Below are 26,215 nucleotides of genomic sequence, written 5' to 3'. Positions count from 1 at the left end.
CTTTTGTGTTCAGAAAAGCTGGTGCACCAGGTGGCTCGAGTCTGGACATGGAGGTCAGGGGAGACAAGCAGATTTCAAGCTCTGAGACCTCAGACTTCATCCTGAGGTCAGCAGGGCAGACCGACCATGGGGCCAGCGGGATACCACACTCTGTATCTAGCCCTATCTCCAGCAAGCTCAGGGTACCCATGCTCTTACAGATTCAATGCAGTGAGGGGGTGGGGCAGCCTGGCAAACACCTGGTCTCCATGGAGACCACTGCCTGTTGTCAGGCACTGAAGGTGGTAGGTCAGGTGTGGGAAGGCTAGTCTGGTGTGGCACAGAGGAAGCTGGGTGCTCACTCCCTGTAGGGTAGCAACGGTCGGCGTATAAACAGGAGTAGAACTCATCTTTGGGACTAACAGACAATCAGACGCCTGGCTACTGCTACTCCTCCCTGGGCTCCCTTAAAATTAGTGATTTAATAGTTTTGAAGCAAGCACAGAGATCAATTAGAGATTGGGAAACAGAGGGCCCCAAATTGTTTTAAGGACAAAGGGAAATAACTCTTTGACCAGACCAGAATTTGATTGGATTAAAAAAGTGTATTGGATTTCCAATACAAAATAAAAACATGAATTTTTTTTTAAAAGCCATAGAGTTTACAGCATCAACTACAGAAAAGGCCAAACAAGTGTGTACAGAACCCAGTCCCAGCAGTCCTCCGGGCCCCTCCAGCAGGCAACACACGGCAACACACACACTGGTTTCACATTACCCGAAGGAAGCTACTGAGCAACAGCTTAAGTAGGACACGAGACACACAATGGTTTAGTTTCAAAAATCACAGGAAAATGTAAGAAAATGTATTAAACCGTGAAAAGGTACAATACAGAATAGCTTTCCTTTTTCTTAATTTTAAAAAATTTCCAACTTTGAACACTTTATTTAAAAATAGGTCCCTCGCCCACCCCACCCCAATTCTGTGGCAGTATCCAGGTACAGAGGCCCTGAGGTAACAGAAGTGTCAGGGTTCACGGGAGGGAATGCCCTAAATACTGAGCATGTTCTTTGGGCAAGAAGGTACGAGAGTTTCTGGGGACTCCAGCCCTCCTGATGGCCAGGATGCTTTGACTGCTCTTTTCAGGATCAGATGGTATGCGCTGGGTGTCCAGAACCCCGCCTGGCACCATGATGCAACTAGCTAGCGTGGCAGTAGTTCCTGCAGTGCCCTTTACGTTGCCCTCACTAAATCATAAATGCAAAGTTCATCTTGTATAAAAGAAAATGTGTGGTAAGACATGAGATGGGGGAAATGACCCATGTTCAAAGGTAGGTGGCTGGCTCCAGGCCTGCAGGGGACCTGTGAGGCCTGAGCAGGATGGGGCAGTGAGTGGGGACACCTGCTAGTGGCATCGGCAGTCTCGTTGGTTAAGAACCCAGGCCCATTTACCTCTTCACTGTCCCCACACTGTCTCCTGGGGAATAGAAGATTCTTAAGAGCCACTCCTGTGTTTTTCAATATACTGTCTAAATAGTTAAAATAAAACAATCACACATCTTAACTCCTTACCTTTTCAAGAAAAAGACGGTAAGAATTCTGCGAAGGCAAGAGCTGCTATGTGTGGCGAGCCTTTACCATACCTTAAACTCCTTGCCACCTCATTCTACCTGGGGTTTGGCTGAGCTGCTGGCATGCGGGGTCAGCTGCTTCTGTTGGCCCTCTGCTGTCTGTCTCCTGCCACTTGAAGAACTATGTGCAGAAAGTGGGGAACCATAGGGATGCTATAGCCTGGCCTTGCCTTGCCCTTTGTATGCTTTTTTTTTTTTGGTACCGGGGATTGAACTCACGACCTCGCACTTGCAAGGCAGGCACTTATGCTGCTGAGATAAATCCTCGGCTCATATGCTTTTTCTGATGGGCTGTCCAATGGGGAAGTGAGAGTCTGCCTGGCTGAGGACAGGCACCAGAGAAGAAAACAAAGCTCCCACCTCTCCAAAGGCAGCCACTGCCAACAGCAAAAAAATGTGCTTTCTGACTCCCAGGAGTGGAACCAGGCTCATGCTCTACTTAGTACCCTTTCACAACTAGAAACATAACCCCAGGGTCCTCAGCACTGACATTTCCATCAGGATAGGACCAAGACATCAGGGGGCTACATCTTCAAACCCACCTATTGCACAGAAGAGCTTTTAACCAGATTCGAACAAAACTTCAGTTGCAATGTAGTGACAATAAGATGGACATGCCAGGAAAGGACAATAAAGACGCTTCTGTTCTCTGCAGGCTTCTAGAAGAAAGTACAATGACCGAAACATTCACAGCACCTCAGTAGCCCCTCCATTTCCTTTTCCCAACCCCCAGCCCCCACCCCAATACCGAATCTGCACAGAAAGCAAGTCTTTTCAATGTTACATATCATTCAAATAGATCTGTAATCTCACAGTGATGAGAGGAGAAAGTCAGGCCTTTAATAATTATAATAAAAAAATAATAAAAAAGCTTACAAACAGCAATGCAACATTTCCTCCCCCTCAAAGTGATGGATTAACAGCTGGTAGAGGATGCAACATCTCAGAATTAAAACATACAAACAAAACCAAAAACAAGTCAACCCCTGGCACAACCCACACTGTCAATGACTTTCCATATGCAACTGGAACAAGCAGCCAAATGTCAACCACTTGTGGAGAACACCACGGACTTCCTTGGTTTTTGATACGTGTTTTTTTTTTTTTTTTAAAGGCAAAATAAAATAGGACACAAATAAAATTGTACATAAATTCCAATGTCTACACTCTATAAAAGTGATGCAGTTGCAGCATGAAGACACAGCCTGATCACAAAGTGAAATGCAGGTTGCACTTCTTGCCTCTTTCCTGGACACAGAATTTTGGCCCATGGTGCCCAGCCCCACAGGGAATCAGCAGGCAAAGGGAAGGTGCCTTGACGCGGGCGTCTTCCAGGCTGACCGGGAGAAGGTAGGTGCCTGTGCCTGGAGCCAACCCCACGTAGAGGTGCTGGCTCATCTGCTGGCTCACTGTGTTCTCAAGTGCTGTCCTCTCGTACTCTGTACAATTCCTTGCTTTCAAGGCTAAGTTCCAAGACTTCTAAACTCAGGCTTGGAGCTGGGTCTCGGTGAAGGTTGTCATGCGGTTGTGATGGCATTTAGGTCCTTCATTAGTCCTTCCAGGTGGGCCATCTCTTTGGTCAGCTCATCTGGTTCATAACTCTGTGGAGAGGAGAACACTGTTACCAGGTATGACCTGTGAAGCTGTTGAGAAAAGAAAGCCCAGAGAGGGTTGGAGCCTCCAGTGGCAGTAAGAACCCTGCTCTCAAAGAATGCTCTACTGAGATGCAGGCTGGCTCAGAAGAGTCACAGAGAGCACGTGACCCCAAGGGTACTGAGATGCCATTCTCTGACATATAAAATACCTTTCTCCCAGCACTCCCCAGGTCACAAGAACCTCATAAGCTAGGAGCCTAATTACTTGTCTCTTCTAGGTCTCTACCACAGTCGATGCCCCTGTATCTCTGGTCCCAAGCTTTCCTCCTCGAGAATCTTGTACCTAGAAACCCAGAGGCTAACATATTTATAGGGAGTTGAGAATAAAAGATCAGGGAGAGGCCAGGAAAGTTTGTTTATAGAGAGTGACCTCTTAAGTACCTTCTTCTCCAGCATTTCACTTAGAAAAACACAGAGAGCAGATCTGAGGAGAGGAAGAACATGTACATGGTTCAAAGCAAGAAGAAAGGACCAGAAAGAAGGGAAGGAACAGAGAGGAAGCTGGGCTAATGTGATAAGTTAACTAAAGGCATCCCAGAGAAGGCAGAAGAGAAAATCCTTTATCATGTTTCTGGCTCAGATGACATGCTCAAATCTGCCGCACGAATGACTGAATCTGCCTCACTCTCTGGGTGCTAAATAAACCAGCATGCTCCCAGGCCCCAGGACAGGTATGTACATCCCAGTTGGCCTGGGTCTCATGAACTTACACTCTCCGAGTCTTCTAGCATCCTCGTGGTCTCCTGTACTTCAGGGGCACTGGGAACAACCACTGGCATAGGAGGCCGGCTCCTTCCTAAAGTCCCAATGGAAGCTGTCTTCACTGAGTGAATGTGATGGTTCAGAGCTAAGACAGAAAAGTTATGTCGGGGTGGCGAAGGGGCAGCTCGGACCTTAGAAGGTACCCAAGGTCCGAAGGCTACTTCGGGGTAAAAGACGAGCACAGGCCCAGCGCAGGGATCATGCTCTGAAATGTCATGGGAGCAAGAGGGAAGAAAGGCAGCAGACCAGCATTCATGAAGGCAGAAAAAATGTCTTTCACTTTGGACCCTTTAATTAATAACAATTCTTTTATTTATTACAAATTGACCTTTGATTTCATATCTTTAAAATATTACATGGGACAAAATGGAATGTAGAAAATACTTTTGCTGTGCACCAAGTAGGATGTTATCTTAAAGGGTGGCAGATGGATTGTGAGGTGAACTGTGGCTCTTATCATGGAATGCTTCTTTCAAAGACTAAGAAATGGGCCTTTCAGACATTTTCTAAAAATGGAGCGAGCCTTCCAATTCTAACTGAGTGAGCCTAAAAATTGAGTGCTTTTATCAATGACAGAATTCGGGTTTTAACTGAAAATCACAATCTGAAAAACTTGAACACTCTGGGCCTGACAGCTTAATAATTATATTCTTTGGTGATTTTAATGAATGTGTTTTTAGACACTGACTAATGCAATGTATCAATATTTGAAGAACTTGTATAAGATAGTGAACCAATATGTTCCAAATGACCAATGTGTGGTATATTTTAGTGTTATACATTCAAAATACAAGACAGAACAAAGAATTCTAATGAAACAGACAGGAGGAGCTCATGGACTTGGCTTTAGATTTCATACTACCAATACAACTTTAGGAAACGACAACTTGTTGGGTTTTACTATAGTAACAACAGCAACAAAAAGAACATCCACAAATATCTCAAAAGGTTATAAAAAATACTCTTCCTTTTGCCAACTATGTATCTGAGAGGCCAGATTTTCTTCTTGTATTTCAACCAAAACAACATATTGCAACAGCCTGAATGCACAAGTAGATATGAGAAGAATCCAGCTGTCTTCTATTAAGCCAGACTTGAAAGAGATTTGGAAAATACAATACTCTTCTACTGTATTTTTTGAAAAAATTATTTGTCATAAAGTATGCTACTTATCTTATGTAACATATTACTGCTATTTTTAAATAAGCTAATGAATTGTGTGTGTGTGTGTGTGTGTGTGTGTGTGTGTGTGTGTTTGAGACAGTTTTGCTATGCAGTGCAGACTGGCTTTGAACTCGCTTATGTAGCTCAGGTGGGCCTCGAACTCAGTCATCCTATCTCAGCCCCACAAGTGCATTACTTTGCTTGGTCCAATGAAATATTTTTAAGATTTCTGTTTTATTTCTAATGTGGTAAATATTGATAGGCATAACCCAGGTGAAAAAAAGTTTTTTTGTGTTTTTAGTAGCTTTTAAGATGCAAAGAAGTCATGAGATCAAAAGAATTTGAGTTCTGCAGACTTAGTCTGAAACAAACTGTCACAATACATTATAATGTCAAAGAACAGGGATAAAAGAAATCATGGTCAGTGGTTCCAAGTTACTTTCCTCTTGCAGGGTTCCTTGCCTGTCCCAAGGAACCTTCTGGTTTCAAGTCCTGATCTCCTGATCCTTTTCTAGCTGTAGGAATCTCATGGTGTGAGGAGATTCCAGGGGGCTGGCCAGACTATATCTGCTGCCCACCCCCAGGCCATTCCATGCTCCCCCAAACATGACTCCCTGGTTTGTATGCACTCCAAAAGGAGAAGAGTGTACGTAGTCACTGTGTGGGTCAGTGACACATTGCTACTCTAAACTGCAGAAAAAGCATGGAGGACATTTGCTTTGTTATTCTTCAAAGCAGTGCTGTGACTTCTGTTCCAAGCCTAAACCAAAGGGTCCCTCTAGTGGTGATGCTGTCCACCCTTACCTTGTTGGGACAGTAACGGTGTGCTTGGCAACGCAGGATCGTAAGTGGGGAGCCCGGGGGGTGGGACTGCTGGCACCGCAAAACTCTTTAACGGGTGCGAAGGGCGAACATGGGCTGTGGGAAGACTCTGGCCCGAATCTTCCTCTTGGGAGCTAGCCAAGTAGGAGGAGCTGGTAGCACCTTCAGGATCCTGATGGTCAGTACAACATGTTTGAGATGAGGAGGCTGGCATGGTGTCAGTGCTGGGGGTATTTCGAACAGATTCTACAGCAAGAAAACAAAATGTTAGTATTTCTTATATCATTAAACATATGCAGAATTTTAGCTACTTCTAGGGGTTCCTTAAACCAGTTCTGGAAGCACCTGGGATCAGTGCATTGCCAAGGAAACATGGATTATCACTACTACTAAGAATATAAACAAAGAATCCCAAACAATCCTCTCTTCAACTAGTCATTTTTAATTTTTTCACCTACACAGCAAGTGGTCACAATTTTACAGATTTAAAGTTCTCCTCAGTACTTACTGAGCACATACAAAAATTCTTGATACTACTAAAGTATAAATAAACACAAAAGAAAAAATTTTTACTCACTCACTGATAAATCTTAGAAAGTCTGGCCTTTCATAGACAGTCATGTCTGGTCATCAAGACTGGCTGAGTACTGACATGGTCAGTTTTGCTGGGAAGGCCTGGGGGTTACTGGAAGGGAGGCAAATGTCATAGGTCCTGAATGCCCACGGGGACTGATTGGCCTCGGCCTTCCTAGAGCAAAAGCCTCAGTTTGAGAGGACTACCCCATGCAAGAGGTTTGCAACAGCTTTAAGATCATGTGAAATGAAGGGTATCTTGGCCCAGATGAAGAAATACATGGAGGTGAGCCTGGAGAACGGAAGACTCAGGAAAAACTTGGTAACAACTGCAAACATACGAAGAAGGGACGGAGCTGCACTGAAGGCGGCATGATGGGCAAGAAAAGCACTGGCTGGCGATGGAGTCGGACACATCCGCACTCCAGTCCTGCTGCCCTGCTCACCAAGTCTCTGAATCTTAATTTCTTCATCCACAAAATGGAGAATAACACATAATCCACTGCAGATTAAATGAGATATACAAAGTTGGACACAGTTCCTGAATAACTGAGAAAGTTCTTTTCTTTGTAGATTACTGAGTGCTTACCCTATGCCAGGCACGAGCTAAGTGCTTTACATTTATCAGGTCACTCATTCCTCAGAGTAAAGTCAGAAGGCACTGGCAAGGGCAGTAAGCAAGTTACTCACAGACACAGTTAGAACCAGCAGGGCAGAATATGAAACCTTCTGCTGATGCCCATGCCCAGGTTCAGAGGTACCACATGGTTATTACTGTTCACTGACTGTCCCCCCACCTCAGGGCAGAAGCAGCATGACGGCCAGGGGAACCCTCTGGGGAAGATTCTAACGGTATGAGCAGGGCAGACCATCGTATCTTGGGACAGATGCATGTAACAGGCTGCACCAGGCAGCCTAAAGGGCTTTTCTAAATACTCACGGAGTCCTTAGCTTTATGAGCAATCTGCAGAAGCCCACCTGCTTCCTTTGTGAGGCAGCAATGAACCTGTTTCCCTGAGGTTCTAGTCTTAAGTGCTATCTCCTGAGCAGGCCCCAGTGATGAGAGAACAACATGCCCTTCTAAGCGGATCTGGCTGTGACAACCCTCTGGGCCTATGTCACTTCTTACCCTCCAAAGGGGTGTGCTGAGTATGGCACTTAGCTCGCTCAAGGCAGCCATTGTCATGGTGAAGCTATTGCTGGTCACTGTCTGTGTAATCGCAGCCTGAGCTGGAGCTGGTCAGGAAGGAAGCAGGGTGGAGAAGAGAGGGGAATGGGCTCAAGTCCTGAACACCCCAGCCAGACATGGTAGGTTAGCTTTGAGTAAACAGGCCTACGCCAGCAGCCTCAGCTGCCTTTAACTAGGAGGTGGCAGGAAATGTGAAAAAGGACAATGGTGTTGCCTGCATAGGTCAGAGTTCTGGTTGCTGCCACCAACCAGGGCTGCCTTATCTAACTCCAGAAGGCACCAGGCATTGTACCTGCTCTGTGACAGCTGCTCTCTGATGCCACAGTGTCCACTGGCCCACTCGATACTAGGCTGTGACTCAAATTTCAACTTTGGCAAGAGGCCTAACTCTTCACTTATCTCTCAAGAATTTAAGACACACGAAGTTCACAGTGGTCGAGTGTTTTTAGCAAGTGGCAAGTGCTTTTCCTCTGTCAAATGGTGGTAAGTGCCTCCAGAATGGGGACTATCTGGCTACCTTGAATCCTGCTCAGCCCCACATCTAGCCCTCACATCCTGGGCTGTGGCTGCCTGAGCTCTAGACACAAGTCTTGGGAAAATACAACAGCAAGAGAACTTGGACCACTTTTAGACATTTTTCAAATCAATCTTTAGTGAACTATCAGTTTTATCTTCTTGTATCCTTTCTGGTCATTAAAGTAAGGAATCCCTTAGTAATACAAATCAATGCTTTTCTCTTCTTTACTTTCTGCATTAGTAGACTGTCATGTAAGAGGTCTGCAAACAGCTTTAAGATCAAGGAACTTTCACCAGCACTAGACCACTCGGATGAGTGCTTGATGCCATGTCTCTCTTCAGAGAAGGCTGCTAATCTGACTGGCAGACTTCTGTCCACTGAGGTAGATCCACATTCTAGTGTGTCAGATTCTTGGCTTTCAAAATGAAAAAGCACAGTTGGGACACAAAACCTTTCCAAGAACAAGTCTGGAGGGCTTCTATCTGGTACTTTGCTCTCTGTTTGAGATTATGTTCAGGAGGTGGACTTTGCTTCTCTAAGCACTGGCTGGAGTAACTGTCTATCCAGAAGACCATGTTTCCCTTAAAGTAGAATCCCAACCTGGATTCTGAGAGAGATAGTGGAAGGGCAGAGTTTAAGCAGCTTTCTCCAAATCAGGTAATAGTTCTGGGAGCAGATAATATTGAGTTTTTAGGCATCCTCATTAAAGCTTTGATCTTTATTTATCTTTTGGGTATATTTATGATTTTATTTTTATTTATTTATTTTTGTCTTTTTCATTTTTATCGGTACCGGGGATCGAACTCACGACTGCCTGCTTGCAAGGCAGGCGCTTATGCCGCTGAGCTAAACCCCTAGCCTCGGGTATATTTATGATTGATGAAAACTTGAGGAGATGGGGATGGATGTTACTGGCAATCCAAACGTCTAGACATGGAGTTTTGAGATTCTTTTAAAATGGAGTTCACTTGAGATTTCCTTATTTTCCAGAATCATTAAAACTTAGTTCTATCAGTAATATAAATAACTATTAATAGGGCAAGTTCAAATGATGGAAAAATTGTATGTTGTATACATTAAGAAGCTGCTAGACTTGCAGTTTATAACTGAAAGATGGAAATTAACTTGTAATTAATGAGGAACACTAGTATTTATTCAGTTTCCTATCCCTTCACCTTATTTCCTTCTTAAAACTGCTTGATAATGCTGTTTCTTAAGATTTGCTAGCCAACATATTTGATGATGTATATCTTTAAGTACAATGCAAATTGCTATGTTAATTTTCTTTTTTTCAGAGATGGACATCCCTTCCTAATCCACTGGACAACTTGACAGAGGGCTAGTAGCCCTACTGCCCCTAGTACTTCCCCAATAATAGGATGTCTATAAAGCAAAGGTAATTACTTGTATCTGAAAACTACCTAGAATGAATTTCCTTTCAAATCGGAGGATTAAAAAAAAAAAAAAAAGGGTTTTGTTTTGCTTTTTACCGGGGATAGAACTCATGATGATGCGTTTGCAAGGCAGGCACTTACCACCACCACTCCCCCCCCCCGCTAAATTTCCAGCCCCATTTTTTTTAAAAAAGGGATTAATCATGATGCAAGTTTTAGAGTATGAGAGGCTTATGGGGTGTCACTGTTTTTACTAACATGAAACTCTTCACTGAGCACTTAAAGCTTAGTAAAATTTTGTAGAAACAAATTTGACTCCACAAATAAATACACAACAATGAAACATTTTAAGTAGGGCAAGTCTTTTCCCATTTCTGCTTGCAAACTCTTGCAATGCTTTCCATCTGGCCTCGAGCCTCATCTCTCACCTGTGGAATTGGCCCTGTCTGAAAGGGACATGGATGTGCCAATGGGCCATGGGCTGCCCGGGTGGTAGAGATGACTGCGAGCTGGAGAAGCGAGGCTGCTGGAGTGGAAATGATGGTGAGGGTTATCGAGGGAATGGATGGGATGGGCACTAATCACAGCTGTGGATGAACACAAGACAGAGAAATGCTTAACATGCTTGTACAGACACACATAAATCGCAGTTTAAGAGCCAAGTCACCCTCTTCCCACCACCCATACAAGCCCTCATCCCCATGGCTATTTGTCACAGATGCCTGGATTTGGACAATCAGCCAATGATTTTTATCTGTTTTTTAATAAATGGATGCACTCCTATGCATGTATCTATGTATGTACAGAAAAAAGGCTGTAGGAATAGGTACTAAAATGGTAACAGTGAAAGCAATGCTGCCGGGGAAGAGTGGTCAGGATTAAAAAAATATTTTTCTTTTACTTCATCAATATTTCCCAATTCTCCTATTATAAACATGGATTACATGAGTTATTGAAAATATCTATTTGAATATGTCAAAAATATAAATCCATAAGTAAACAGTGGTTTAGAGAGATTTGTTTTGGGGGGGGGGTCCTGCTGAGGTGCTGCAGTCCCTTTTCCTTCACCCTTGAGTATCAGCCCTAATTCATTGTCTTTTTTTGGCTGAAAGAGGCACGTATTGGGCATTAATACATGAGCATTGTTTAACTGGTTTTCATATCTTAGAAGGAATATAAATCAAATTAATTTTGATGGCCCAATCTAATACTAAAAGCATGAACTTTATAGGCCTATGGCACCACTTCCAGCCATATCCATCAGCATTTTAAAATATAAATGGATCATCTGTAACTTCCTCTTTCTTCCCACACTGGCTAAGGATTCAATTTACTGCATTTAGTTTCACACAGAGATTATACATACAACTTTCTATCAAGCCTTTTTAATGAGGCTCCATATTCAACCTCCAAGATGTAAACAAAGAAACAAAAATTAGAAGGCCAATTTGGGAATAATTTGCCTAAAATAGTTGTAGAAACTGAATGTTTAAGATCAAGATTACCAGTTCTACACTCCTTCTCCCCCTCCAAATAGACACAGTGGAACAGAAATACAGGGTATCTTCTTTGTTTTTCCTCTATGAACTTTATGGAAAAACTTAGCCCTTTGAAGCCAGTTCTTCTATCATCAGAAAACTTAGATCTTTGTGAGGCCATTAATCATTTGATGAAAAGAAATTCTAGACAATAAGATAACTCATTTATTCTGTCCCTGGCCACATGTAAACAAGCAAGTGGCACAGTCAGCTATCCCTCCCTTACTCAAGGACTGGACAACAAAATGGGTGCGGGCTTTCCCTCTAGAGTTGCTCTCAGGGACCAGAAGCTGTCAGATCTATAGGAATAAACAAAATTCAGAAGAGCTGGCTGAGGAGGGTTCTCATAGTTTTTAGAAGTGAGATGGTTAAGATTCTGCCTTTCCAAATTCAGGCTGGGGGAGGAAATAAAACCTCTTGATTTTGATGTGGCAAGTACAATCTGAAGGTGTCTGAGGTGTAGTGGACTTTCACAAAAGAATATCAGGATAGATGTTTTCTTTTTAAAGGTATTTCCAGTTTCCCAATAATAAGAAGTAAACCAGGAATATTCCAATCTAGACTCCAATAGGTAGCAGCAGCAGTTGGTTGAATCTGAACTCAATAGTTCTATGAGGACAGGACCTCACCCTGATGTCAGCAAGCCCTTCCCAGCACTGCTCAGCTTTTTTAGAACAATGCAGGTGGATGGTGAGTGTATGATTCCAGCCTCAACCAAGAACTCAGAATCCATGGAAGCCCATCTTGTGAAAAAGACCTATGGATTTTGAAAAGGAGCTCTCAAAACCTAGTCTACAAGTGTGTCTGGCTAAATTTGTCATCTTAGAATTTATATCTGGTTTCAGATTCTTGAATTAAAAGATTCTATGTGCAAATTAAATATTGGATATTAATGCACGCTCCTTCCCACCCCCTCCCCAAAAGAATGATGTCAACTGGGATAATGTGTCTTTTTCTTTAATGCATTTAAAAGTAAGGAGCCTAGAAACACAGACAGTTATTTAAATTTTAAAAATAAGCCTGTTCAGAGAGGAATTGAAGTCTTATACAAAAACGAACAGAATAAATAGTCAAAATATCATCCTTTTCTGAATCAAAGACAGATGGAATAAATTTGTCTTTTTTGGATATTTGTGCCTTTAAACCTGGGGACACTGGGGAAGACACCTGGACAAGAGGAAAATCCTGGTAATTCTCCACATACTTCCAAGTCCAGACCTTTCTATTACAAATCCTAAGCATACACTGCTTTGTGCAGAAATTACTCATTATGAGCTCTGTAATGCCATAAACCTAAAGAATAGGGCATTTTTCTTTCAAAACTGATTTTTTATAATCTAAAACCTGCTATATTTGTATACTATGTGCTCAGGGTGGGGGTGCACACACATCTGCAAGCTTATAGTTTCTATCAGAAGGGAGGGAGAGGAACTTTTCCACATGGAGGAAGCCATAGTGCATCTGTGTGTGTGGGGCATCCAAGGCTGTTTAAATCTAATCATTTGCTAGCAGAGATGTTTGAGCACTACCTGATCGTAAAGTCTGAAAGACTTTTTAACTTGAAAATTGAGATGAGGAGAGGACACAGTAGTTTGAAAAAAAAAAAAAAGAATTGGTTTGTATTTTTAACTGTGACAGTTAGCTTATTTTGAATTTTAACTACTATTAAAGGAAATAAGTTTATTAAAATGAGGCATGAAAACCAGGTTCTGGGGCACACACCTATACCATGGTGGGCTGAGGCAGGAGGATCAAAAGTTTGAGCCCTGTCTAGGCAAGAGATCTTGTTTTAAAAAAAAAAAAATGGGTTGGGGATCTAGCTCCGTGATTCTCAGTCCTAGGGGTTGTGAGGGGAAGAGGCTTGGTCAAATGAATTTCAAAATTCAAAGCACTAAACTAACTCTAAAATATGACATCTACTAATTAAAAAAAAACTAAAACTCCTACAGGGGCTCTTCAACAGGAAGCCTAACGAATACTTGTCATACCTGGCAAAGCTCAGCCCGTTTCCAGAGATGCTTCCCCTTCTCTCTGCAGAGCACCTGACCAAGGGGAAAAGGTACTTTTCTACTCTGGGGAGACTGTAGAAATTTGCCTTTTAGCTTATTTACTCATAATTTCAAGGTGCTGGTTTCAAGAACAGAATCTACTGCAAAATACAGCAACTGCTTGATATTTCTCCCTTCAAAATACCCCAGCTTTGACAGGTTATATACTGTGTTAGAACTGAGAAAAGGCAGAGATCATCCATACCTCTTCCCACCATGATGGGACAGCACTGGAGAAGAAGAGAAACATTTACTTACGCTGGGGTGGCTGAGAGTCGAAGGGCATCATCATCTTTGGTCTCATACCCCGCCTTCCAGCCAGTGTAGACATGCTGTCCTCTGATTCATGCCCTGTATGTCAAATACAGAAGTTAGCTCTAGGATGTACCTCAGACCACTAAGTAGCCTCAGCAGTAAAACATTTCTAGGAGAGGATTCAGGACTCACAAATGATGCAAGGGGGATCAGGCATGCCTGCAATGGAGCAGCACAAGAATTCCGACTTAGAGTGGATAACACCATGCTGCCTGCTAAGGTTCAGTGCGGTGTCTGTAAAAACATCCAGCCAAGAATGACCTGAATACCACACTGACAGCTGGCGCCCAATGAAAGGGACAGAATGCAAAGTACAGTCATGCTCTAGGTGATTCAAGTGCTTTAGTGATACCTGATGAGAGATTTAAAAAGATCTAGATTTTCTTATGGGCACAGACCTCTCCCCTGTAACAAGGTAACTAGCTATTTATAGGAATCATCAAATTAAGGCAACTTGACAAAATAAAAATGCGAACAGTCTTTGAACATTTGGGAAAACACCTGCAGCGAGAATGGTACCTCTGTATGAGTTCCGCCTTTGATGGATATTGCTGTCCATGGAATTGTCCACTGGTGTGATGTCTTGAGAGTTGCGAGGAATGGGAGTATCGGTCATGATGGGGTTTGGGTCTGGAGACTTGTCAATTGGTTTCAGCTCCAGTCTCTCATGATGGATCCAGAGGTCTGGAGGTTTGACATCTTTAGAGTTACCTTTATACTTGTGGGAGCCATTCACTGATTTGCAGGCAGCTCGTTTCCTAGGTATCAAATTAAGTGAGTTTAAAAAAGTAAATTCTTTTGAGTATATTTGTCAAAAGGTTTAAGTGATTAAAACTGACATTTTGAGAGATGCTTCAAGCAAAAGTGGAAAGTAAAACAAAATACAGGTAAGAAGTTTATTTTTGAAAAGAGTAAAAGTACCTCATATCTCTACGGAGTTCACACATATTGAGAGATTGTACCAAGGTGTACTATCTTATGACTACTTTTAATGTGTGTTGAAAGTCAGCATTTTAAAATCAACCTCTAAAGCAGAAGGCTTCTCTCCAAGTTTCCAATTCACATAGAAAGGAGAGTTAAGTGGAAATATGACAATGGAGCGGAGTTGGAGTTTCTGGCTTATAAAGGAAGGAGGGATGGCTAGATGTCCCCCAAAGCCTCATGTAGTCACAAGTGGGCTTTCTGGAGGTGGTATGGTCTAGGGTGTATGAAGCTGAGATCATGGTTGTGATGCTGGGAATAAGGGTCCTACCTGGGTGTGCGATAGAATGGAAGGGACAGTTATTGTCGCCTTGCTACTTCGCTGCTTTACTGCCTTCTGCCTGCCAAGAACAGTTTCTCTTCTGTAATGCCTCTCTGCCATGTCACTCTCTGCCTGGGAATCAGCAACTATGGACTGAAATCTCTACAACCTGTGAACTAAGTAAGCCTTCAACTTTGGGTGTCGGTTATTTTGTTTCACTAACAAGAACAAATAACTAAGACAGTAACTCAAACTAAGATTTCCAAGTAGGTAGAGTAAAAAATAGGGACAGCAGTTTCTGCATCATGGTGCTTTAGCGTCTCCTTTCACTCATTCCCTCACTCAGTGAATGGTACCTACTGTGTGGTAGGTACCTACTATATGTCAGATCCTGGCTAGCCTGCTGTGTCCTCAGGACTTTTTAAGTTCAGAAAGCAAGGAAGACAGTGAACTATTAACTTTAAATGCTCTGAGCTTAGTGAAATGCCAAGTGCTACAATAGCTCTTATCAGCTGGGCCAAAGGTAGCCAAGGAAGACACAGAAGTGACATTTATGCTGAGACCTGAAAGGGACAGGCAGTGCTTTCCAGGTGGTAAAGGCAGCTGATATCATAGCTCTAAAGCAGACAGCAGCATCTTGGTTATTTCAGAAGGATTTTTAAGAAGTCCTGAAAGGTGGGGCATAGTGAACCATGCAGAGAATGATAGGAAAATGCTGGGAAGGAGGTATGGAACCAGATTTTAAAAGGCATTTAGAACAACACTGAGTGTGAATTTCCCTCTGTGAGTAATAAGAAACCATTAAAAGACTGAGCAAGAGAAAAGAGTAAATTCTGAGTTAAAACTTCATACTAGCTGTGCCATAAATAATGGATTCATGAGGTGGGGTACAGGAAAGGAATCAGGCTAAGTTGTTATTTTGTCTTGGCATGAATGACAGTAGCTTGGGACAGTGAGAATGAGAAAAAAAGGGAGACCTAAAAGATTAGGAGGTAGAACGATCAGATTTGGAGAGTAAATGAAGGCAGGATGGGAAGTGAGTAAAGAAGAAAAAAAAGTAAAGGATGTGACCAATATTTCTGGCTTAGGTCACTAACACTGAGAATAAGGGAGTTGAAGAGGTTTGATTGAAAATGTTATAAACTGTTTTGGATATGCTATGTTTGTATTGCCCGAGACATTCAGGATAAAGTATGAAAGAGGCAATTGGGTATGTACGTCTAATACTTCGGAGAGACAGGCCTTGGCTGGAGACAGACATACTGGAGTAGCTGGGGTGTACACAGTGAATGAGATCACAGGAATAGGTGAGATCATTGGGGACAGTGCAGAAGGAGAAGAGAATAAGCCCAGGCCCAAGCTCTGAGGAATTTCTCTATGTGAAGGCAGAGTAGCTTGGAGTGGAGCTGCTGTGATAATGAACATGCTATCATGGCATATCACAGAAGAGAAGGCTTCAAGAAGGAAGGAATAGATTGAAAAGCACCTTTGGCTTGAGCAATATGGAGGTTACTAGTGATGTGGAAAAAGAAATTTTGGTGAAATGGGCAGAATCTATATTAAAAAGAACTGAAATGAGTAGGCAGTGATGGAAGAAACAGTGAGTACCAATAAGTACAGCTGGTGTTCTGTATCTGCAGGTGCCATATCCTCAGATTTAACCAACTGCACACTGAAAATATCTTTAAAGAAACCACACTGAAAACATCAAGATTTTTCTTGATGTTCTTTTTCTTAACAATATAGTATAACAACTATTTTTATAGCATTTCATTGCAGCCTCATGTTGAATGGTAGGGATATCTTGAGAAATGAATTCTTAGGCCATTTTATTGCATGAATATCAGGGTGTACTTACATAGGACTAAAATGATTATGCAGTCAGTAGGTGATGTAAGCTTATTGAGCCACTAACTGCATGGGTAATATTATATATTATAACCTAATCTAAAAATATGAAACCTAAAATGCTCTGAAATCTGAAAATTTTCATTTAAGAGTGCTAATTATGCAAGTGTTCCAAAATCTTAAAAACTCTAGAATCTGAAATGGCAGTCAAGAGGCATACAAAGGAAGCTTTCAATCTCTTAGAAAAGCGATGTAAGGGGCTGGGGATTTAGCTCAGCAGCATAAGCACCTGCCTGGCAAGCAGGCAGTCGTGAGTTCAATCCCTGGTACCGATAAAAAGGAAAAAGACAAAAAAAAAAAAAAAAAAAAAGAAAAGCGATGTAAAATGTTATCTAAATCTATTTTATTTGTGTAGAGGAAGAGATTTAAAATATTAGGCATTTAGGATAAGGAATACTAAATATGAGTACGTAATCCAGAGATAATTTATAATACAAAGGAGGATGTGTGTGGCGTATGTGTAACTAAATGTTTTAGATTAGATGGTTTTACACTGAGGTAGGTCCCATCTGCTGACAGGAGGTGATAGAACCTTTCAGAGATAGACTGGAGCATGGGGTAATTAGTTCTATGCAGGGCATCAGTCGCAGAAGAGATTAAGAGATTTCTTGCAGTACTAAGCTGGTTCTCAAGGGAACCATCTGTCATAGGGAGCCTGGCACCTTTTCCTGAGTCCCTCTTTTATATGTGACCAGTTCCCTTTCTGATTCTCTGTCATGCTGTGACAGGTGGTCCTCACAAGGCACTAGTACTGTGTTATTTGGAACCTCAGTCACTAGAATCATGAGCCTAAGAAACCACTTACTTCCTAAAGTACCTACCCTTGAGTATTTTGACACAGCAATATAGAAACTCGTAGCTTCTACCTTCTTTAAGAAGGGGCCTGAGTCATCTATTAAGAGGGGACATACGGAAATGTGCTGAAAAAACAAGGATAAATTCTCTATTGACTTTGAGGTTGTAAAAGGCTATAAATAACTACTCTATCTAACTGGGCAGACTTCAGGTATTAGAGAGGAAGAAAAACAGTAAGAAAAGCTCGTTTATATTTTTCAGTGGCTGAAAGAATACTTCGAAAACAGCCTACGGGGGAAAGAAAAAGAGGAATTCCCTGTGAAGATTTAATACAATCTTTTAAACAAAGGGACCCAAATCTGTAGGACTTACGGAGTCAAAACCAAGAGTACAGAGTCTTTTCTCAATGTATTTGCTTAGTCTCAATCTGCAGAGTACCTCCTTCTTAAATTGAACTTCAAATCTTCCAAAGCACTAAAGAATTCTGTCATTTTGGTTTTTAGATTCTATTAAATAAAGACTTAAAGATTTCTACAACAGATATAAAAGCAAGTCCATAAAGATAGCTAAATGTTAAATGCCAAATAAAGACACTTGCAAAAAAAAAAAAAGCTCTATAGTAGGAAAAAAAATTGTAGTCCTGGAGGCTTTTAAGGGGAACTGTTTTCCGTAATCAAAAGTGGACAGGAAAAGCTATAACAGGAAGGTCAAAGGCATATAAAGAAGCCCTTACTCTCCTATAGGAGGAATGCAAGTTGCAGAAAGCTATTTTATTTGACCAGAGTGAGATTTTAAAACATCACATAACCTACAGATGATGACAATCATTACCAACAACAATTATAAGGTAGCTTATACATGTCCTATGGATAGAAAATAAACAAAATTTACATTAACATTGTTGCCGTAGGCAGACCATGTCTGCAAGATAGGTCACAAGCACAGACATAAATTTCTATCTCTTTCATGGAACAATCTCCCATCTTATGATCTTTCAGGGGATTATAACTAAAGTAGTTTTGTTGTTTCTGCTGTTTTGCTGGCCAGATATGAGCTAAATGTGATCTAGGGTCAAGGGTTGCCTTACATTTTAGCATATGTGCTACTGAAATGAGCAAATGTTTAAAAGAAGATCTTCAATGACAAACATGGAGTTGTCATTTCTGCCGATAACAAAGCCTTCTTTGGAATTAATCCCTCGCAAGGCCTTGCTCGGGGCTCTTCTTGAGCAGGTGTCACCCTGCAGAGTTATGTTCGTTATGGTTTGTGTGGTTTGTTGGCTTTTCCTCACAGATTTGCTTGTAAGCAGTTAATACACCAAGAATATTTTTCTCTATTAATGAAACTCTTTCAGTTTTGGGTCTTTATTTTTAAACTTTGGGGGTGAGGAGTACTGTGGACTGAGCCTAGAGCCACTAAGATACATCCCAGCCTTTAAATAAATATTTTTTTGAGATAAGGATGCTCATTAAATTGCCCAGGCTGAGTTTAACCTTGCAATCAATCCTCTTGCATTAGCCACTCAAGAGTACTAGGATTATACTACCATGCTAGGTTTCACACATAATTTTATGGCTTATTTTCTCCTGCAATTTCTCTCTTCCTCTTCTTCACTTATAACACATTTACTAGTGTAGGAGTTTTTCAGCTCCATTATAATCTTATGGGACCCTCTGTGAAAGTTAAACTGGACTGTCAACTTTGATTAGTTTGAGAGCTGCCTAGGAAATTACTAGGGCACATTTTCTGGTTGTGTTGGGTGGGTCATAGAGATTGTTCCTTCTCTGGTGCTATTTCTCTGCTCTGCTGTGGGTTGAGCAACTTTCATCCACCAGGTCCTTTTTTTTCTGGTCTTTTTTTTTTTTTTTTTTAAATCAGAACCGGTGATTAAACTCACGGCCACACACTTGCAAGGTAGGTGCTTAGCCGCTGAGCCCCGACCAGTCCCTTTTGCCATGCTATTTCTGATTTAAATCTAGCCCAGTATGGACTGAACCCTCTAAAACCATGAGCCAAATAAACCTCTTTAAAATCCAAGTCTCAGATACTTTGTCCTGGTGACATAAATGTGACTAAGATATACTCACTGACTGAAATAGTGCAGGACTGTATGAGCATTTTAAATTGCTTTTGACATGGTCTATGCAACCTTCTACCACTCTAAGTCATACAGAAGAAAAAAAAAAGGGTAATGCAAATCTATGGGTCACATCTGGGGATCTTTACTTACTTTTTCTGGTGAGAGGTGGTACGCCGGGTACAAAAAACAGCAATAATCACAACCACCACAATGGTGATGACACCAACAGAAACGATGATAACCAGAAGCATATTACTGTCTAGAGGAGAGGGGCTCCCATGAGGGCTGTTGCTGCCTGCATAGGGAAAATAATACATCTATTAGTTTGTTAGAGAGTTATGAACACATTCAATTAGGCCATTGAACCATTCCAGTTTACTTCAGGTGAGCTTCCTTTAGAGCACTCGTCACTGTGCTGTATAGAGTGCTGCATGAATATGGCTGTCTCCTCTACATTATGAACTCCTAGAGAGCTGAGAGTCTGCCCCAGGCGCCAGGCTCACCACAGAGTCTTCCTTAAAGATGGTATTCAATAAAAGCTTCTTCAATTTACTAAACATTTAAGAACTTTCAAGTGTTTAGATATACTTGGATAAATAAACAGCTTTGCTTCTCTGGTGATTCAATGATGTACAAATTCATCTTGCAAATGTACTATTTCTAAACCACTTGGTATTTTGGCTTTCAAAACAATTTAAAAATGTATGCTCACAGAAAAGATCCTGTAACATATTATAGATGTCCAAGATTATGAAAATATTACTTGAAAAAAAATCATCTGTTTTTTTTTAAAAAAACAAGTAGCTTGGAAAAATTTTTTTCTCAGGAAAATTTTTTTCTTAAGGAAAAAAGTAAGTTTGAATTTATGTAGCACACTATGTATTATGTGCCAGTCACTGTTCTTAGTACTAAGAATGCGATGGTCAATAACAAAGACACAAATGCTGGGTCTGAGTTGGGGTAAATAACAAACAAGTAAGGTATTACTAGTTAACAATGAGGGTTGTGGTTAATTTAGATTAAGTGGTTAAAAAGCTTTTCTGAATCCAGCATAGATACCCTCAGGAGGTCGCTTTCTTTAGTTCTGTCCAAGAGGCACAGGGGAGCACAGGGGTCTGCTCACATCTACAATCACTTTCCATGATTTTGGAAAAACTGGCGTTTGCCTGAATTTGTATACCTGTATCATTCATTCATTTATTTTAGACAGGATCTTACTACATAGTTCAGGTATTTATGTGTGTGTGTATGCATTTATTTAGTTTAGACAGGGTCTTACTATGTAGCTCAGGCTGGCCCTGAACTCACAATGCAACCCAGGCTGGGCTTGTACTTGCAGCAACCCTCCTGTTTCAGTCTTGCAGGTGCTTGGATTACAGGCATGTACTACCATGCCTGGCTCCTTCCAACCTTTGAATCCTGTAGATAATGACTAAGGAGCCAAGCCATTGAGGAAACAGTTGTGTGCTCAACCTGGGTTTTAAGTTTGATTTTCTTTAATCTGTTTCACTGTATTGATAATTAAAAAAAAAAAAGAAAGAAAAAGCTTCTGAGAAGATGCCATTTGAGCTGATATTTGACAAGAAAGATCCCATCATGTAAAGATGTGAGGGATATAACCCTACAGAAGGCTGTAAACAGCTAAGGAAGGATCCTGAGGTAAAATGAAGCAATCAGAGTTGCTTAAACCCAGAAAGAGGCAATTTAAGAGGGAAAGGAGGGGAAAATGATGAAGATGAGGCTAAAGAAGTGTGCAGAAGTCAGACTGCTTAGAATCTCAAAGAAATTCAGATTTTCTTCTTCCTGTTATTATTTCCCCACTGCTTACATGATAGGGTCTAGACATTTTTTATTTTAAATCAAGGCTTTATGTAATGTAATCAAGGCTTTGTTGTCTTCTATTTTTTTTTTTTTGTTTGTTTGAAAGATGGTCTCACTATGCAGTCAAGTTGGCCTTGAACTTGCTGTAATCCTCCTGCTTCAGCCTCCTGAGTGCTAGGATTACAGGTCTGTGTGACCATGTCCGGCTATTTCTTGAAGTATAATTTCTTTTCTTTCAGTTCAAATCATGCATACTCACATCATGAAATGTGGCAAATCAAACAGATATAATTATCATGGATATATGTAGTCCTCTAGCTACTATCTCTCTCTCTCTTCCTTCCTCTTATGTAACAATCAGAATTGCACAATAATGACATGAGTTGTCTTGCTAAGCAATGAATCTTTAGTTACTAAAAGTATTTTAGAGGGGCATCTTACTAGTGTGAAATATTATGAAAGAAATTCTTATGAGGAAGTGTGGTCTGTGAAACTATTTTTCAAAACTTCCCTAAACTGATTCTCATATATCACCTGGCTTTTAAATTTATGATCTAATCCAAATTCACTTATAACAATCTCTTCTACAACACTGGATTAGCTGACCTTCCAATTTTTATTCTGATTTTATAGACTATATTTAAGCACAGTACTAAATCTGGGACTGATTTAGAAGGACTTAAGAGCTTATTCTTCTACATTTGGTTCAATCATTTTTTTATCCTTTGTTTCTGAGAAAAAGGTAAGCAGATGGACAACTTAAATTGTACATAGTAATCTTTGATAACATTTTTATCTTTGGGAAAGACGACAATGCTAGGGCCAATAAAATGAAACATACTGCCCATGACAGAGTAAGGTTTTTCCTAACACTGTTGTTAACAGTGCTGAACTACGGGGTCAGGTATTGGGTGGGGTGACCACTGCAATCAGAAGCTGGACAGCTGGGTGTGGGAGGCAAGCAGAAGTGGTGGTAATTCTTTCCTGCTTGCCAAAGAGACAAATTCTCATTTAACTGCATTTGATATCTAATACATGAACTGGACAAAAGCTTCCACCTAAGAAAAACTAAGAATAAGCTGACAAAGAAGGCACCAAACTCCTACGTGAGGCAATAGAACATGCCATTTCTTTATGCCTCATCTGGGCTGCTGCAAAAGCTTTGAACGACTTTTCCCTCATACTCTCAGCCTCCAACTCATTCTTCACTGATACTAGAGTAACAGTAGACACAAGTAAATGGAAGTCTTAGTGTACCAGCAGTATCACAGTTCACATACACGATCTAGAGGCCAATGCTCTAATTTTTAAACAATGACATTTGAGCCCTTGCTGGTCTGATTCTATCTACTACTTTAACTCTATCTTTCCCTGGTCTCTAGGCAGAGAGGCAGAGGTGCTTTTATATTGCCTCCCACTGCATATACCGTGCTTCCTGGAATGTCTCACCCTTCATTGACATTAAACCATCTTCTGTGCATCTTTAAGATTTGGGTTCTATAAAGTTTTCCCTTTTTTTCTATCAGGCAGTTGTTCCTCTTCCTCCCATCAACTGCCACAAGAATAGGAACCTTTAAAAATATGCATACACGAATGGTGTATAAATGAAATAAAAAATGAAGAAATAATCACTCTTCTCACATTTTGATATTGTACTGTACCACAGTAAGTAATAAATGCATGGACAACCATACAAAAGCTTGTATGGTTCTAAAAACAGACCGATCACATTGAAGTATGGGTAGAACCATTTCTGATTTAGCCAGCCGGAGTAAAAGATCACTGCATTCCCACAACTAGATCACGAGTTTCCAGAGGACAGGCTTTGTTTGCTCTTTAATATATCTCCCAAGTAGAGACAATGACACAGGGTCAATTCTGTTAACCACTTTTTGGACATTCTGCCACTTTGGATTCTCTCCTGTGGCACAGTATCCCCTGCTTTTTAAAGGGGCTATGACAGTGGAAAAAGCACAATCAGAAGATAGAAGCCTAGATTTTGGTCCTAGCTAGACATTAGTGGATGTCTCCTGGCTTGTTACTTCTCCACTGAGTCTCTCCTTTCCTGTGTTCTGAGGATCAGAAGTGATTTCATGTGTGAAAGTAACTTAGAAACTGTGAAAAAAGTTCTGTAGTGAAGAAGATGCTATTCAACTAGAAGCCATCAGCTTTTAGGATGCTGAGAACACTGGGAAGAATTTTCTAGAATTCCCAAACTGTAACAGTGTAGTTAGCAGTACTGGGAGAACTTTAGTGATTGTGAAGCATTTCTTTGGCTTGTTTAGAGTGATGAATAATCCTGCTGGAGGATTTATTTTTATTTTCTGGGGATTGCACTCATGACCTCATGCTTGCTAGGCAGACACTGTGCCACTGAAATAAATCCCCAGCCCTAGAAAATTTATTTTTGAAAAATCTCTTTTTTCCACACATAGGAATTGTTTAGGAACTTGTCCAAACAATGGGAATTAATATTTTAAAAATTCCTAATTTTAGGGGCTGGGGGTTTAGCTCAGTGGCTTGAAAGCAGGCAGTTGTGAGTTCGATCCCCAGTTCCGATAAAAAGGAAAAAGACAAAAAAAAAAAAAAAAATTCCTAATTTTAATAATTAGGAATTTACCTTAAATTGGATGTGTGGGGGAACAATTTTATTTATGGATCCTGCAATGAATAGACTTGCAGTAATTCAGCAAACATTTTTCACAAAATGCCTAATGCTAGATCTTGTAATTAAAAAAGAACAGGCTATGGGTGACGCCGCGGACTAAGATCCAGTAGGCTAGCCCAAATCAGGTCCCAGAGCCTGGCGGTGCACCCTAGCAGTGAAGCCTTCAGTAGGTTGACCTGGAGGGGCGGGCCCAGCAGAGGCTACCCAGGTCTGTGTCTCCCTAGTACACTGCAGTGGACGGGAACACCTAGCCAGTGGATTTAAACAAACTGTAACAGACAAAGAGAAAAAAACACTGGGCCTCCATTATACACGCTTGTATGGAAGGAACAAAAAGTATGGGAAGAGGGAGCAATAAGAAAGGGTCCTCAGTCCCCAATCCTGAGAACACTGATCTAGGAAAGGTAAACGCAAAGGAGAATGAGGACAGAAAACATGCAATATCAGACATGGCACCAATAGACATAAAGCAATATCTCTGGAGCCTCATAGACGAGTTCAAAAGTGAAGTATTTAATGAAATAAAGCAAGATATAAGTAGAATAATTAGAGAAATGCTAAGCATCGCCCAAGAAAAAACAGATGGTAGAGTGGAAGAACAGAAAAAAAGGGGAGAATTGTTTGATGGAGAAAATAGAGAAAACATAGAATATGAGAAACAGATTCAAAGATATTACCAGGAAACTAAAAACTCTATTGAAAGCTGGCATAACAGCTTGAAAGAAACTAAGGATAGATTATCTGAACTGGAGGACAGATTTGTAAGGTGGGAGCATGAAATGAAAAACCTCTTAAAAATATCAAGAAAACAAACAGCAGTAATACAAAGGCTAGAAGATGGTAAGAGGATCTATAACTGAAGAATTAAGAACATAAAAGAAGTAGGGACACAAACAAATGAACTACAAAAGCTATTCACAGAAATAATCCAGGAGAATTTCCCTAATTTAGCAAAAGGTAAAGATACTCAGATGTATGAGGCATACAGGACCCCAGCCACCTACAACCCAAACAGAGCTACACCCAGGCATATAATAATCAAAATTCCGGAAATCCAATATAAGAACAGAATATTAAAAGCCTTCAGAGACAAGAAACAGATCACTTACAAGGGAACACCCATCAGAATTACAGTAGACTTCTTGGCACAAACCATCAAATCATGAAGAGCGTGGGGGAAAATAACTCAAGCTTTGAAAGATAATAACCTCCAGCCAAGATTAATATATCCTACACAAGTGTCCCTAGAAATTGATGGAAAAACAAGGTGCTTCCAGGATAAAGAGGAATTAGGGGAATTTGCAACCACCAATTCAACTCTACAGAGAATACTTCAGGATATTCTAAAAAAGAAAAATACCAAGATTCCAGAAACAGTGGCAGAGAGGCCACAATGAATGGAGCAGAAAGAGAAATGAAGAAGACAAACTGACAACTAATGACAGAAAAAGAGCTCAACAGAAATGAGGCAGAGAAGGTTGGATGGTAGGAACAGCTATTTTGGAGAAAACAAGACATCATAATAGGTAGTGCTGATTTAATATCATCTTGTTTTGAAGTCCCATCAAGTTTTTGTTCCTCTGTCTCCATCGGTCTTAACATGTCGTATCTTATTGGATTTTATTATATGTGACAATATAAACAAAAACTTTTATAGATAAGGAGATTATACAGAAATCATTGTTCATTTTCTGTTACTTGATTCTAAATACCCTGTAATACTGTCATTCTCTTGAATAGTTTTACATTGTCTTGATATGTTTGATGCTACAGTATACGAAGTCATACTCAAAGATTTCAAGGAAAGAGATACTATGGTAACTACTTCTATGTCAGGATTATCTTGTGGTGAAACACTATTTTGCTTAAAAGGTTATGTTTTGACCTGCGCTGTTTTGTTGTTATGCCTTCTTTTATCTCAACCTCCTTTTTTTATTATTTACTTTTTCATTTTTATCCTTTTAATTAAGGGAAAAATATGTTCTTTACTGTTTTGTTCAATTTTATTATAACTGATGATATAAGCAATTATTGTTAAGATAGCAAGAGGCATTATGGTGACCATTGTTGATCACCTTGTATTTTGTTTTTACATTATGTATTATGTCCATC

The 26,215-nt window shown here is 40.7% G+C and overlaps 1 protein-coding gene across 12 annotated transcripts in view; it reads right to left on the bottom strand.

Annotated features, from left to right (window-relative positions):
* Positions 1-564: 564 nt before the first annotated feature.
* Positions 565-26,215, bottom strand: part of Neo1 (neogenin 1) — a 198,757-nt gene continuing 173,106 nt past the window's right edge. For 8 of the 12 annotated variants that reach the window (XM_003462198.5, XM_005000069.4, XM_063243433.1 and 5 more), the window contains 7 exons: positions 19,765-19,909; positions 14,108-14,346; positions 13,532-13,624; positions 10,116-10,274; positions 5,997-6,260; positions 3,977-4,113; positions 565-3,212 (listed from right to left, as the gene is read on the bottom strand). In XM_003462198.5, the coding sequence (XP_003462246.2) occupies positions 3,129-3,212; positions 3,977-4,113; positions 5,997-6,260; positions 10,116-10,274; positions 13,532-13,624; positions 14,108-14,346; positions 19,765-19,909 (1,121 nt within the window). In that variant the 3' untranslated portion in view covers positions 565-3,128. The remainder of the gene's footprint in view (positions 3,213-3,976; positions 4,114-5,996; positions 6,261-10,115; positions 10,275-13,531; positions 13,625-14,107; positions 14,347-19,764; positions 19,910-26,215) is intronic. The other 4 variants (XM_005000074.4, XM_063243432.1, XM_063243434.1 and 1 more) reach the window with 1 other exon arrangement.

This window comes from Cavia porcellus, unplaced genomic scaffold (assembly GCF_034190915.1).
Source record: "Cavia porcellus strain 051 isolate PalLab524CR breed Dunkin Hartley unplaced genomic scaffold, mCavPor4.1 scaffold_38, whole genome shotgun sequence".
NCBI classification, from domain to species: Eukaryota; Metazoa; Chordata; class Mammalia; order Rodentia; family Caviidae; genus Cavia; species Cavia porcellus.
The sequence above is the reverse complement of the archived record's forward strand: the minus strand, read 5'-3'. Positions and strand labels throughout refer to the sequence as shown.